At 38.1% G+C, this 16,075-nt stretch overlaps 1 protein-coding gene across 5 annotated transcripts in view; it reads left to right on the plus strand.

Annotated features, from left to right (window-relative positions):
• The window catches only part of INPP4A (inositol polyphosphate-4-phosphatase type I A), a 70,728-nt gene that overhangs the window by 26,081 nt on the left and 28,572 nt on the right, over window positions 1-16,075 (plus strand). For 3 of the 5 annotated variants that reach the window (XM_031056131.1, XM_031056135.1, XM_031056132.1), the window contains 13 exons: window positions 301-345; window positions 1,772-1,890; window positions 2,006-2,122; window positions 3,116-3,195; window positions 3,621-3,732; window positions 4,623-4,713; window positions 5,382-5,529; window positions 8,376-8,506; window positions 8,870-8,974; window positions 9,760-9,868; window positions 11,498-11,515; window positions 14,047-14,230; window positions 15,680-15,898. In XM_031056131.1, the coding sequence (XP_030911991.1) occupies window positions 301-345; window positions 1,772-1,890; window positions 2,006-2,122; window positions 3,116-3,195; window positions 3,621-3,732; window positions 4,623-4,713; window positions 5,382-5,529; window positions 8,376-8,506; window positions 8,870-8,974; window positions 9,760-9,868; window positions 11,498-11,515; window positions 14,047-14,230; window positions 15,680-15,898 (1,478 nt within the window). The remainder of the gene's footprint in view (window positions 1-300; window positions 346-1,771; window positions 1,891-2,005; window positions 2,123-3,115; window positions 3,196-3,620; window positions 3,733-4,622; window positions 4,714-5,381; window positions 5,530-8,375; window positions 8,507-8,869; window positions 8,975-9,759; window positions 9,869-11,497; window positions 11,516-14,046; window positions 14,231-15,679; window positions 15,899-16,075) is intronic. The other 2 variants (XM_031056133.1, XM_031056134.1) reach the window with 1 other exon arrangement.

The raw sequence follows: 16,075 nt of genomic DNA on the forward strand, positions 1-16,075 counted from the left end.
CCTGCTGTTTTCTATTGAGATTAAGCATTTACTATTCCCATATTGCATATAATCTCATGTGGGTTTACATATTTTAATATGTTTTATAAACTGAGATCATCCCAGGTTTTCCAAATAATTATTAGATACCAAGGATTACCAGATAAATGTTTTAGATACCAGTCATGGCTCACTGAATTAAAGAAAAATATTTTTTGTATAAGATGTAATTTCTTTCTCTGTGTGATTGCAACTTCAGGAAAGAATTCACATGACAGTGATGTGAATTGGCTAATCTTGTGGTAATTTTCTGTTTTACAGGAAACATTCAGGATCCAGATGAGCCAATTTTAGAGTTCAGTTTAGGTAGGCTTAGTGATTTTCATGCTAGTTTTGATAATGCATGCTGTTGAATATGTGTGGGGTTTTGTAAGTGTTGATTTTGAAGTGCATTTCATATAGTAAGGTTTGCAACTTTGCTCTGATTTTTATGGAGATGTGGTACAGTTTTTGTGCTCCCTGTACAGTATCTTTTGATAAGCAGCCAGCAGTTTCATTTTGTGGAGTTTCTAAAAGTCTGTAATTAAAACATCGGTCTTACAAATTTTTTAATGTTTACCATGTGAGTATTATTATTATTAAATGTTTACTTTGTTTATGTTAAGATGCAGTGAAACTCCCTTCACTGTCAGTTAATCAGCAGTTCAGGTCTTCAAGCAAGCAGGAGATTTGCTGGAAACACCATTTTAGGGCAGAATGTTTTCTAAGAATTGTGAATTACATCTAACTTCTTTCCTGGGGCTTTTGCTGTCAAGTGACAACAAGATGCAGAAGTGACCTGAATTATGAGATGGTTGAATTTGGACAAGAAGCTTGTGCATTGACTCACCTCACTTGAAGAATAAGTGAAAAATATTTTCTCATGAAAATTCAGTCCACATTTTAATAGTGGACTATTATTTGAAAAGTTATGCTCTTAACAGTAGGTTAATGAAAAATTAGAAAATTTTCTCAGTTGTGTGTAATTGTGTTATGAATAATAATCTTAACAAGCATTCTCAGAGCTGAATAAGGTATTTCAATTCTTTTCAGATAAATTAAAAATACCTAGAATTACAAAGCTGTTTAGCTAAATTTCAGAATTAACTTCCTGCATGTAGCTGAAGCAGAGTTAGACCACACTGTAGCTACCTGTATCTAGCCAGATAGAATTTGGCTCTGAAGTTTAATGTAATTGTGTAGAGTCACTTGTGGAAATTTTTGGAAATTGTTTCCTACTCACCATAGTCCTTTTCCCAGCAGTTAAACTCACAGTAACATTTTAGAGGAAATAAATTGCTGTCATCTTACAATTACAAGCTGGTTTTCCTCAGTAGTGCTGCTTGATCAATGTTCAGGCACCTCTGTTGGTTGTCCCTGGGCAAATGCCATTTGATAATGGGCTTAATGGAGCGTGACTTCAAATCAAATGCAGCCAGGTCATGAGATTCCCAGGGGAAAACCTGCATGTGGGCTCTTAGGATGAGCTTGCCAAGGGGTGGATAGGCATGTATTAGAAGAGAACAAGTTTAAATTGCAGCTCTAGAGCTTGGAGCCAGACTGAGCAGATTGCATGTTTACTGTTTGTGTGCGCAAAGTTGGGTGATGTCTATAGTGTGCTGATAGAATGAATATGAAGCCCTTTGTGGTTTGATTGCTCAGAATGTATAATGTGGTTTTATAAAAATGTAGTCTTACAGCAGTATGAAAAAGATCCTGCATCTAAATTTCTTTATCTATTGCATACCTAAAGCTTGCAGTGAGCTGCTAACTCCATCGCTAGATCGAAAACCAAATAGTTTTGTAGCAGTGAGTGTAACTACGCCTCCCCAGGCATTCTGGACGAAGCATGCACAGACAGAAATTATTGAGGTGAGTGCTCAGGTACTTCTAGATTAGATTTAAAATCAAAGCTAGCGCAGGAATAATTTCTTCCCTAACAAATATCACCTTACATTAACTTTTGGCTTTTTGTTTATGATTACAGGGAACAAGTAATCCTATCTTTCTAAGCAGCATTGCCTTTTTCCAAGACTCTCTTATCAATCAAATGACACAAATCAAACTCTCCGTGTATGACGTCAAAGATAGATCTCAGGGAACAGTAAGTTTGCTTTATTCTGTTGCCTGCCCAGTCAGTGGAGCAAGGAAATGAGAGGCAAAGAGATAAAATTAGTAACTTCTGTGGAAGAAAACAAAGGGATAGCAGCACTGATCATACAGAAAGCAAGATGGGTAGGGAAGGGAGGAACAAATGAGATTGGCTTGGCAGAGTGAAAAGCATTTGCCAGTTTTCTGAAATAAGACTTGTCTGCAGCATCTTTGGCAATCATGGATTTAAATAAAAAAGGTCCTGTCATTTGTGCTCTTACATTGTGGGCATTTTTAGTGAACTAGATAATGAATAGGCTCTAACATCCCTAACTGGGGCTTCTGGCCTGTGCCAAAATGCCAGAATGAAACGTTCCTTTGGAACAGAACGCCTAAATTCTGAGAATCACTGAGACATTAGATTTTGCTCAGGGGTAAGGTTTGCTCCTTTACTGAAAAAACAAATTTCACTGTCAGCACTCCCATGTTGCTACTTGGATTTTTGGACAATACAAGCTGTTTATTTTCCCACTGTTGTCCAGAGTACTGTTTCAGGCCCCATGTGTCTGCTCTTCCATGGCTTCCTCAGAGCTGTCCCTGTCTGTTCAGTGCTTCATGGAGAAGCTCTAGGGAAAAATGAATACCTCCAGAGGAAGTAAATTTTTCAGGAGGAGACAAATTTGGGTCAAGGATGCAGCCTGAGCCCTGTTCAGTCATTGCTTTCAGTGTTCCTGAATTGCTTGGCCTAAGCTCATATGTTCTGAGGTGCCTTCACGTATATCCTAGAGAAACAAAAATGCATATTGTCCTCCAGTAGGAGATAAACTTCTATAAATTATCAAATATATTAAATTTTAAGATATTTTAATTAATTATGTATGCCATATTTAGTTATGGTTTTGATCTTGGCCTTCTATGCATAATTGTATTTTGCACTTCAGTGCTGTGGTCAAAGCCTTTGCTCACTGTAAAGGTAAATAAAATTCTGGAACTCATCTTCTTTCAGATGTATTTGTTGGGTTCTGGGACATTCACTGTAAAGGATCTTCTTCAGGAGAAGTACCACAGGTTGCACATAACACTAAGGTTTGTAATATTTTCCTTCTTTTAACTGTTAATTCTTCTAAACATGCTTAAGATGAGATGAAAACTTCTTATGTCATAAGTTGAAATGGACTTAATTAAACTCCCTTGTTTTGATATCAAGTATATTCTGATTATCAAAATGTGTGAATGCATGCATTTCTTCTCATTGTCATGTTACCCTGAAATGTATAAGCTGAGCACAGAGCACTGCCTAGGCTGCCTTCATTCCATGCAGCATCCTTGTGGAATAAGGGCAATGTTCTCCTGCTGGACTAACCCATTATAAAATGATTCCAAATGAAGCTGAAAAGCTTCCTGTTTAAAATGTTCTTGAAGTTTGAAGATTAATAGCCTTTTATAAGTGTTTCCTTGTTGATGAACAGGTCCTCCTCCAAAAAAATCTCAACGCAGAGTATTTGTTGCAGGTCGGCTGAAAGTGATCGTGTTGGTAACATCACAGTTATTGGATGGCAGATGGAGGAAAAATCTGACCAAAGGCCTCCAGTGACAAGGTCACCTGATACAATTAATGGAAGGGTGAGTTTGAGCATTGGACCAAATTCAGAAGAATGCAGATTTATTGCCAGCATCTAAATAAGCTATGTTGACATCTGCCATCAACTTTGCTGTCCATCTTGATATTTAGTAGTGCTTTACATTTTCAAAATATTGTAAGGAGCATCACCTAATGGTGATGAAGCCATTTTGAGATTTGCAGAGCTCTTGGTGCTCATGTGCGGGGTTAAAAGTCTTGGGAAAAATATTTTAATTTAAAATGATTAAGCTTTAGTATCAAGTATTTATGGTCTTCATTGGAAGAGGCTTCTGGTACTGTTCATTGGTGCCTTTGGTGCATGGATAACCAGTTTCAGAGACATGTGGTATTTTATTTCACATTGTGGGTTGGAAGGTACCATTCAGCAAAACTGTAATGAAGATGCTAGGGAATTCCTAGAATTGTTTGAGAGCAATGTTTGCAGTACTCTCTCAGCCTAGACATATATTTAATTCTGTAAAGCTTGTGTTTTGAGTATCTTGGTGATCATTGCACTCTTATATGTGTATTATATTCACAGTGTGCATTAGAATCCCTTTTTATCCTCCAGATCTGTTTGTGCCTATTGATGCAGTACCTGCAAGGACTCTGGAGCTTTGCTAGCATAAGTAATTGAAAGGCTGGATGAAAATTTTTGTGGCATTTTGAACTGTGCAGTAGAAGTAAATAGGAATGCTTAGGATTTATTATTCCAGCCTGCAATATTTTTTATCCACAGTAGAAATATTTGAAATATTTATTTAAAGCATGTGTGGAGTTGAATATTTCTTTGAAGTCTTTCTGATAGGTCATCACTGCCTATTGTTTGGGCACTGAGGTTTCATTCTTTACAGTTTCTGATTTTTCTTGGGTTTTTTTTTTTTTTGTTCAGACTGTGTTGCCAGTTGATGAAAGTTTAACAGAATCCCTAGGAATCAGATCCAAATATGCTTCATTGCGGAAGGATGCACTACTGAAATCTGGTAAGCTGCCCTGGGCTGTAACAAGTAAGCTTTAGGTATCAATACAAGCTAATCTTCCCTGTGTGCCTGTGGCCCCAGGGCATTTCAGCAGATGTTTCATTTGAATAGGAACAGGCTGCTGATTGAGCAGTCCTTTGAGGGTCATACCAGAATAAATCATTTTATCATATGCACTATTCTGTATTGTAAAAACAGCAGAAGCAAACTCTTGCCATTAGATTGACTGTAATATAACATTTTCCATGCAATTTCATAGTCTATTCCTAAACAATTGTTGCAGGGTGAGGAGAGGGTCAGAGGAAAGGAAATTGCTTTACAAAAAGAATCTTGAAGTTAGTTTTCCAGCAAATGATTGCGTGAGAGGAATATGCACAGTTCATAGACAAAAAAAAAGGGCATTTTAAAAGGTGAATATGTATTTAATTTAACTTCTTTAGCAGTGTAGTAAGTAATTTGGAGTGGAGGCTTTTCCTGCAAGCACTTGAAGATTGGCCATTGCAGAATGACCATGCTTGTAAAAGGTAGACTGATGCCTGCTTCAACCAGATCTTTACAGCAGGGTGTTTCAGCATGTTAGTGAACTGAAGCCATTTACTTTAAGAAAGAAGAGACTTTGTACACTTTTAAGTCAAACCCTGGGCTTAAATGACATGGATTTTATTCTTTAGTGTTTGGTGGTGCCATTTGTCGAATGTATCGTTTCCCAACCACCGATGGAAACCACTTGAGAATCTTGGAGCAGATGGCAGAGAGCATCCTGTCACTGCACATCCCTAGACAATTTGTGAAACTGCTTCTAGAGGAAGATGCAGCAAGGTGAGTTTTAGGATGGTTTACATGTGCAGTAATACAGCAGTGATGTGGCTCTTACTGAGTTACAAAAGCATAAATAGAGCTGTGTTAATGCACTGACTACTCAGTGAGGTAAGAAATGGCTTTGAGAGTCAGAAGAGTAGTTTTGAATGGAAAACAAAACAGAATAAAAGCAAGTAATGAAATGCTGTAGTACAGTAATGACATGGCCCCATTTTAAGAGGTGGGAGGGAGAAGGAAATCTGTTAAGCATTTTGTAGGTTTAGTCTGAATTCGCTTTTTTTTGAAGCAATTAACTTTCTTCCAGGCAACATATTCCTTTATGAGTGTTTCTTCCCTACATTTGGTTTGCAAATCTAATGTTTTATGTACTCTTTGTAAAAGCCAAGATTGGAATGTTAAAGCATTTTAGCTGTGTTTTTGAGTATTGGGCTTTTATTTTGACTGTATTTGAATCCAATCCTATAGACCTTAACTAAGTCTGACCTTAATTAAAGCTAACTGATGTTCTCATTATTGTGCGTTAGGACATTTCAATTCCTTTGGGATATTGTGAAATAAAATAATGGGTTAATCCATTCATTGTAGGTGTTTTCATATTTTAGGAAAATGACAAACTCTCACAGGAAGATGGCAGAGACTTTTTGTAATGCATGGGAAAATTAATTGACTTTCTGAACTTTCTGATGTTATGTTTTTAGTGGTGTGTGCTTAGATTCTAGAAATTGAATGCTGTATCTTGTTCAGCTATCCTGCTACAACCTTGGTGGAGCAGGCTAGGGTTATGCCATTGCACATTTAGTCATGAGGTATTTGTTTTCTATTTTGCATCTTTGTTTCTCTACAGCTTTCCTCACAGTAGGTTTAAAAGCACCTATTCATTATTAGATACAACCATAATAATAATAAAGAGTTGGGAAGCTTATCCATAAGATGCCATGTATGATGGATGTAGGTTAAGGACTTGAAGATAAGGAGAATTCAGGGTGAATGAGCAAAAAGATGTGTCTCTTTCAGTAAGACTGTAGACAGTGAAGTTAGAGGCCTTGGCCATGAAATGTGACTGTTCAGAGGCTCTTGCTAAAATCATGCAGAGATTGGTGGATGCCTGTTGTAAACAGGTACAGGTTAATAACAGCCCAGGTGATTGTTAGTATGACCTTGTATATGTCCACTGGGTGGTGGTGTGGCTCAGAGGTAAATAGACCTTTGTGTAATTACTGAGAAAGGCTCTCTTGTCTCTGTTCAGTTGAGGTGACCCTCAATAATGTGCACAATGACACTTTGTATTCATAGAGTCACTCAAATTTGACCAAGTGCTCTGTTCTCCATTCTCAGTGCTGCAGCCCAGAGGAATGACAGACAGCTACACAAGCACAGCTGTTTCTGTCTTCACATCCTGGTGACTTTTTAAATGTCCTTGGATAATCACAACTACTGTCTCTTAGATAAAACTCTTCTGGGCCAGAGCCCTTTGAAAGGAAACATCTACTAGGGGGTGTGACATTTTGACTGCCTCATTATTTATGGCATCCATATTCCTTGCTGTCTTGGCTCTAAGGGGCAAACAAGTAAACTTGAAGTGGTAAGCTGTGAATTTATTTCAGGAAGACCAGGGCTCAGATGCTAGTTTTGAGCAGGGAGTTTGATGAGGTAATCATAATAATGTCTTATGCAGAAGGCAAGTTTTGTGATGAAACTGGAAGTGTCTTTGTCTAGGTCACTGATAAATACACTTTATGCTGTTGCCTGTTAGCAAATCAATCTGATGTTTTTCTTGGAAATTTAGTTCTTTTTGATAATATCCAAAGTACTGTGGAGTGGAAATTGCTCTGTGAAATGTCTTAAATTATACACAGACAATTGGTTAAAACTATGGAATTAGGAATATTGAGAGAATTGCAAAAAGAACTACTGGATCCTTTTGACAGATGATTGTTCTACCGTTTCTGGGGTAACATGCCATTGAATTGTGTCTGGTGTTGACTTGTTTATTTTTCCCCTTTCTTCCTTTATTCCAAATACTACACTAATCCAAGAAGAGAGGAATACAAATGTGACATGAAATACACTGAGTATTTTCTCAGCAGCACTGCTGGGGAACAGTATGTAACACAGGATTGCCATGTGTGACTGGAAACCTGGCAGTCAGGGTACAAGAGAAAAGCCAGGGGTTTTCCTGTTCATATGTCCAGTCCTCCTTTATTCTACCCTGACTGCCCAAAATCCTGGACCTCAGATGAAGGTTTTGTTGGCTCATCTTCAGTCTCTCCAAACCCTTAATGCTTAATGCTTACAGTCTCTCCAAATCCTTAATACACTTCTTAGGCTTTCCCTGGCCTTGCGAACTGTTGTGTACCTACCTTACTAGTGAATATACTCCTTGTACCTAACATCAGATAGGTGCTAATATCCCACCTAACCTCTGTCACAGTTCTTAATTAGTTTAAGAGCCACCACAGTTTAGTAAAGTGTCCTTAAAAGGTCCTCATTGTTCCAAGTCACCTGACACGATGACAGTTCCCATCATTTACCAATCCTCATATAGTTGGAGGGCTCCTGCAGAAAGGCGGGAAGTTCAGCTTATGATCAACACCTGAGGCTCCTGGGGGGAGTACATTGTATTCTGCCTGTGAGGAGTATTGCTCAGCCTGTGCTCTGAGATGTGCTTGGGATGTGTGTTTGGAAGCTTTTCTAGTCTGGTGAGTAGCTCAGACATGGTAAATTGAGAGTGTGTCAGCTAAGGATGGTATTTTGTTGATAAGATGTGAAGCTCATTTTTGGTCAAGTGGACTATGAACATAAACACCTCTCTTTCCCTCCCTCCCCATTTTATTTTTCCCCCCCAGGGTTTGTGAACTAGAAGAATTGGGAGAACTGTCTCCTTGTTGGGAAAGCCTTCGTCGACAAATAGTTACACAGTACCAAACAATTATTTTAACTTACCAGGAAAATCTGACTGACTTGCACCAGTATAAAGGTGATTTTTTTTATAAAAATATGATTCTTCTCTACCAGGATTCTTAGTGCTTCTCTGAAATCGGGAGCCCAGAATGTTTTATGATGAGTAAACAATGCTATTATATTTTTTATCTTTATTAATAATTATTGTGAGTTTGCTAATTACCTGGGAATATTTGTCCATTCTGTTCATTCTCTTATCTTACTCTGAAAGTAGAGGACAAGCTTGAACAGTAACAGAAAAATTTTGGTTTGTTTTTTCTTTTTAATTTTCTCTGATTTACTTTCAGCACATAGCAAATGATGAATAAAGCTTCTTGAATGTTTTAGCATAGGCACAAGGAGAAGGGTTTTATGCTTACTTTTTTCTTGCATTTCTCAGGTCCTTCATTTAAAGCCAGTAGCTTGAAAGCTGATAAAAAGCTGGAGTTTGTTCCTACAAATTTACATATACAGAGGATGAGAGTCCAGGATGATGGAGGATCAGGTACAAGTTTCTCTTTCTTCACTGATCTTCCTACTTTTCTCTCCACTTTTTTTTATTTCCATCATCAACCATGCAGCCAAGTTTTTACAAACTATTGTAGTAGGGCTACTTGGCATTTTTGCAACACCTTCTATTCTCAGATTCCAAATCTTTTTACAAAAGAAGAGACAGAAGTATAATTATTGCTGTTCTACAGGTGGCAAAACTAGGTTCTGGAGTTAACTGAACTCTAGGTGGCACAAGTTAGCCTCTGTACTAGGGTTGGGTTAAGCTGCTGTGTCCCTTCCAGACATTCTGAATTGTAGTAGAATAAAAAAAGGTTCTGACTGTTGTTTCTTGTTAAGCTTGTGTGCTTTTTCTCCAGAATCAATGTGTATGGTTATGGAAAATCACATTTTTCACATCAAGCTTCTTTCATCATAAATAACCTGGGCTTTCCCTTCTTTTAGCAGTAATTCCCTGTGACTAGGGACACACACTTGTGTCCATGTGAGGGATTCCAGTAATGGCAGGCTTTGTATATGGACCAGTGTTCAATACTTCTTTTTCACAGTCCATCTTCTAGATTAAGAAACAAAGGACCTGCATTCACATATGGGTCTTTCAGATGAAAAAGTGTTTGATGGATTTCCAGGGCCTCTAGAACAACTCAGTTTTCCATATCTTTCAAACCATGGCAAAGTTTTCCAGAAATTACTTTCAGAGAAGTTTTTGAGCTTACACAATTTTTTGTCCATGTTAAAGATGGCAGGTTTTCATTTGTAAGTCCTTTTTGTCCATCCCAGATCAGAACTACGACATAGTCACCATAGGAGCACCAGCAGCTCATTGTCAAGGCTTTAAATCAGGTGGCTTGAGGAAAAAGCTGCATAAATTTGAAGAGGCAAAGAAACAGTAAGTAGAAATACTATTGTATCAGCTATTATTGTGCCTTTTCCTCCTGGTCCATGCTCAGTTATTTGGAAAATCATTCCATTCTATTTTTATTTCATTCAATAGTACTACTATACAATATTTTGTATTGAATATTTTTCTGTGCATTTTTTTTCCAAAGGAGAGGGAAAACAGTTTCCTCCTTATATTACTGTATTTATTTATTTACTGACAGGCTCTTTCTAAGAGTCTTTTTATGAAAACTTTAATTTTTCTGAATACTTGTCAATTCATTTAATTTAGCTATTTTAGGTGTTGGGTTTGGGTTCTGCCCAATTGTGGGTCAGAACATTTGCTGAACATCCTCAGCTGCACTACATCATGCTTCAACCCATTATTTTCAGGAGACTTTCACCCCTCTCATAGCTTCCAGGTCCTGTTGCTGAGCTCTCTTTAGTAGGAACCTGCTGCGCCTGATTAGTAAATTCCTTGTTGACAGAATGGATTTAGTTCTGAAACTATTGCTGGAGGCTTTCCTGCATTGCCTAATGTTTATGCTTAGACTGGCCTTCTGAATGTGGCCTCTGCCCTTCAGGCAGGATACTTCACCCCCATGGTTCTGTCTGCAGGGACTGCCCAGTGACTTCTGTGGAAGTGTGGATATGTGAGCTGTAGGAATTGCAGAAGCTGGGAAGGTCACATTTGCTAACATGGCACCCACTCCAGCTCCCAGAGAAGGGAGAGTGCTGCAGGGTCTGCATTGCTTCTGCTACTGTATGGGGCATTTAAGACACAAGAGCAGCAGGACAAGGAGTTGTTGTAGTCAGGGAAAAGGAGACCTTGATAATGCCCTTCCAAAGAAAGGATTAGTAGGATTTGGAGCTGATAAGACAAGGGAATGATGTGGGAATCAACTGCAGAATTAATTTTGGCAGTAGAGAAATGAATAGCAGCATCAGTGAATGTCAGTCAGATATGTACTGATAAACAGATTGGTGCAAAAACGTCTAGTGTAACTACTCAGGCTGACAGAGTGCACTAGGATAGGACTAGAGGAAACTGTAAAATTGAGGAACACTGGTATGCCAGGCTCACCCTTTCTGTTCTTTTGATACCACTATTGCTCTTTGAAATAACCTCCTTCTGTCAGCGTAGCGGCTGAAGTGGTTCTTGCTCCTGCAGTAGCTAATTTCCCATGTGGATTTGTTCTTTTTCCCCTCACCCAATAATTAAGTTGATTGGAGAGTTTAATTTCTGTCCAGTACTTTTCCTCTAAGCTTTTCAGAACTGTTCCTTCTGGGTCCATGAAAACTGCAGGTTCAACATTTGAAGAACAACTTCCATTTTAAATACATCTGTGTTCTCAAAAAGCCAGTATAGTAGAACTGAGATCCATCTCCTCAGTTTCATTGTTACATTCAGTTCCTCCTACTTTCATTGGCATAACTGTGCTTGGTGCATTTACAGCATTTCCCCAGATCAACTCATGGTCATCTGGCAATCTGTGTTTTTTTGCTTACAACTTCACATACCCACCTTATTGAAAAAATGACTCAAATAAGTTATTTCCCCAGTCATACTTTGTTTTGTTTCTGCTTTTGGTATTTGCTAACAATCTGCTAATTTTATTTTGGTTTTTTGTTTTTGTAGCAGTTATGAGGAGTGTTGGTGAGTTTTCTGTTTCTGAGAGTTCTATAGAGGGTTTCTGTTCTCTGGGTTGTTTTATTTTCCTTTTGTTTGGCAAAGATCTGGTGTGTTTTAAAGTGTGCAGGGCTTTTTAATGTCATGCATCATGGCATCCCTAATTGTGCTCTAAGTAATTGTAGCTGCTTTGTAGAACATGATGTGTGAATGAACTGCATTTCATCTGCAATGTTTGTTTGCAATGAACAGCTAATTTCCTGGCTCTCTCTGACCATAAGAAGTTAAAAAACTGAAAATCAGAACACAAGGATTTTATATATTTTCCTTTGTTATTTCCAATGAAAACTATCTGGAATGAGAAACTTTTCTACCAGTGATGGAAGATAATTAAGATAATTTTATGTATTTTAAAACCTTGATAGTGACAGATTTGGCATAGGGTATATTTTTGTAATCCATGTCTTTATTTAAACATTTTTCCATAATATTTTTTCTCATTTTGTGGTGTTCAGTGATATCAAAAGCAGACATTACTGGGTGGTTCAAAAATGCAGAAATTCTGCTCTAAATTACTCCTTTTAAGGTTGAATCCTTAATTCACTGAGAATTTAAGTCTGTGTTACAGTTTGCTGCTATAATACAATGAGAGCTGTTCATTTGAAAAAGCAATTGCAGGTTGGAAAGTAAGTATATGTGAACTTTACACCATAATTTTCCCCCCAGTCATTCTAGCAAATGTTTATGATTAAAAATGTAATAATTCTAAATCCAATCTCAATATGCTGCATGGCCTTTTCTGCCAACTATGTCTTTATGCATGTTAACCACACCGTCGTGGAAAGAAATTGCTCAGAGGAATTGTCACTAAGATCACCAGTCACTAGAAAGCACAAATCAAGTGCAGGGAAAGCTCTGAAAGCTGAGATTAATTTGCTGTATGGGATAGCAGTACTGGGGAGTGGTTGTTATCTGCCTCTCAAGTGGGTGAGCAGAGCACAAACAAGAAAACTCTTCCAGGAATCATTCTGAGTTACATCCTTTGATAACAAATCCCTCATCTTTCTTTCATAATGGAGCTCAGGCAGACACTGGCATTAGGCTTCTCCCTTGCCTTAATATCCATTAAGGGACAAGAATTGGAATTGTGGCATGATTTGGAAGTGTGCCCCACACAACCCTCGTGTCCTACCTCACAGATACGCTGCAGAAATGAACAGCATTGCTCTAAGGGTAGCAGAGGAGTTCTCACTCCTTGGAGGTCATGATCTGTGTGAAACAGTTCCTGAAAAAGAAACTCCTCTCCATGTAACCTCTCAGCGTGGCTGTCTCCATTTAACTGTGCTGAGATGGGTGCAAACAGTAGGTTCTTCTGTGCTGTCACTATACTGAAGCTATTAATGACTAAAAAAAATAATAAAATTAAGGTAATACACAATAGGTGTCTTGTCATGCTTGATGCCACGTTGAGAATGGACATCACGCTTGGCACAGCTGGAGATGATGTAAGGGCCTGGTATTTGGGTACCCTTTCTACTGGGAAGGAAGAACCCAGCTTTTTGCTTGACAGAAGCAGTAGTTGTCAGTCAGTTCCAAATAATTTACTAAGAGCACAACTTCAACTTTGAGTAATTTTCTAAGTTAAAAGGCAGCTTTTGTGAATGACTCTCAGGTGGGATCAAATTACCCTTTGGAAGTGCTATTCTTTCTCCAGCAGTTGTAGACCATCTGTCTTGGATTGGATGAGCAACTTCTATAGACATCTAAACTTAAAAGGGCATAATCTGTTCTTCACTGTCAAATAAGCAGTCTTAGTGTAGCTGCATTATCCCCCTATAAAGATATGTTTGTCCCTAGTTTAGTATTTTAAGTGTGTGTTAACAGAAACTACACAGGGACCCAGTGTCCTTGGATTAGCCTGAAGATGCATGTTGATTTTTTACATATCATAAAATTGCTTTTGCTGGTGTAACTTGATTCTGGTCTGCAATAGGGGAAATTATATACTTGCAGAAGGACTTTTTTGTTAATACAACAGTGTTTGCATTATGGATCTAGGTGGCATTTCTGTGTTAGAAGAAGCATAGACTTTCTTTTCATTATGTTAGTAGATATATGATATATAAAACATGTAGATATATGATATATAAAAGTAGATATATGATATATAAAACATGTTTGTAAGCAAGGCCTCAGTGAAGTATCTGTGTTGTAAGGAGAGGGAGAATGGAGCAAGATGTCTCTGCAAAAGGTGGTTTTGTATCTGATGGCAAAATCTGTGACCCACATTCTCCTCAGCAAAACTGTCCCTCTGATGTACAAACTCTGCCCACAGCCCCTTGGTATTAGGGATTTGTAAATCTGCATCTGAATACTTTTAGTAAAGGCAGAGAAGTCTCTAGCATCATGTTCCTGCTGTGCAATTGCCCACTGGACTTTCACTGTTGTTCATTAGTTTAGGTACATTTTTGTTGTCTGCCATTAATTCCCCAGCATGCCACTGTAATGTGTGTACCTCTAGTTTGCTTTCCCCCCTAAAACCAGTCTTTCTTTTTCAGCACTTCAACAGGTTCCCAGTCTATAATATACATCCCACAGGACATCGTTAGAGCAAAGGAAATTATTGCACAAATCAACACCCTGAAAACACAAGTCAGTTACTATGCAGAAAGGCTCTCAAGAGCTGCCAAGGATAGATCAGCTAATGGCCTTGAAAGAACACTTGCCATCCTAGCAGATAAGGTAGGACAATAATTCATTTCCCTGCTGAAGCACAGTGTATTGCTTGTTCTGTCTGTACCTTTTGTAGGTTTTCTTGAAACATCTGTTTCACCTTTTTCAGTAGTGTGTTGTAACATGCACAGACCTAAACAAAAGATATATCAGCCTTTAAAAGCTCCTGGTTTTATTTATGTATCTCCTACTTTTGACACTCTTGCCTTTACCTCCTCTTGAAAGTGCAATGTCCTCGGATTCCCTCTATTCACTCATCACATTGCAGTAATGTGCATTCTTCACTTTCTTTTATATCCTTTTCTCCATAACCACCTGGGTTTTTTTAATGTTCTGAGTCATCTGTCAAGCAGCAGCAACAACTGTGTGAAAGTTAATGCAACAATTCTGTATTTTTCCACTGGTGAAATAAGGAATAATGGTGACATAACCTTTGCTTGAATTATAGTAATGTAAACAAGTTATTTCTCAATGTGTGCTAACAAAAAACAGACTGGACCCACAGCTGAACACAATCTTACTGGGGGGAAAAAGCCCAAATACAGTTTTACTGACCTCTTCTGTCCTTGAAGCAGATCTGAAGGCTCTAAATAGCAGTAGGGGCCAATCAGCTTGCTGTAAATGAATACAGTGTATTCTAAATGAATACAGTGTTTAATTGTTCTGTAGGATTTTCTACAACTGGATTATGTGTATATATAACATATTCATGTCTTGTTTGCTGTTATTTTAGTAGACACACAGGCCACATAATTTTCATATTCATATGGCTTACAGAAATCCTTTAATACAACACAGCTAAATAAGAGGGAACAAATTGCATTGATTAGTGGGTTATACCTTCAGCCCTCCTCTTAAATATTTTTATGATTTCAGATAGGATGATTGGGGTGAAATCTGATCCATCTGGTGTGGCAACTGTTGTGTGGGGTATAAAAATAATTTAATATAGAATATAGTGAGTTGGAAGGGACTAATGAGGATCATCCTGGTCCTGCCCTCCCAGACTCACACATGTGCCTGAGAGCATTGTCCAAACACTTCTTGAGCTCTGTCTTGGTGCTGTGAGCACATCCCTGGGGAGCCTGTTCCAGTGCTCAGACACTACACATGTGTCTGTACATTGTTCTAAGTTTTCATCAAATGGAGAATAAAGTGCAAATAAAGATGAATTGCACATTCCTCAGTGAAATTTTCAACAATTACAAATCTAATATAATACTACAGACTTTGGAAATCTATCATTTGTGTTTTGGGATCCTATACTATTTTTTAAGGTCATTCTGTAAAAGTATTCTAAAGGCACGTTCAAGCAATAATTTCTTTTACAGAATACTGCTTCTTTTTTTTCTTTCTTGAAAAAAATACAATATAAATTGTGTATGGAATAATGAAAAGTATAAATTGTCTATGGAATAATGAAAAGTTTTCAAAATGTAGGGCTTTATTGCTTTTTAGACCCGGCAACTTGTCACGGTTTGTGACTGCAAGCTGTTGGCAAATTCAATACATGGACTGAATGCTGCAAGGCCAGACTATATAGCTTCAAAAGCATCTCCAACCTCTGGAGAAGGGGAACAAGTGATGCTAAGGAATGATCAAGATACACTTGTGGCCAGATGGACAGGAAGAAATAGCCGATCTTCTCTGCAGGTGGACTGGCACGAAGAGGAATGGGTATGTTTGCATAGTGGAATGATGAATCCTTTGTTCTTTTTACTTTCTTTTTTAATAAGCTCTGTAGCTGCTCACCAGATTTGCATAGGATGAGTATGTAGGAGGTATTGGTCAGCTAGCAAAGATGTTGTCTCTATCCTGCAGGCAGTTACTCCTTGACATGGGAATACAAGCAGA

This window comes from Geospiza fortis, unplaced genomic scaffold, assembly GCF_000277835.1.
Source record: "Geospiza fortis unplaced genomic scaffold, GeoFor_1.0 scaffold192, whole genome shotgun sequence".
NCBI lineage: Eukaryota > Metazoa > Chordata > Aves > Passeriformes > Thraupidae > Geospiza > Geospiza fortis.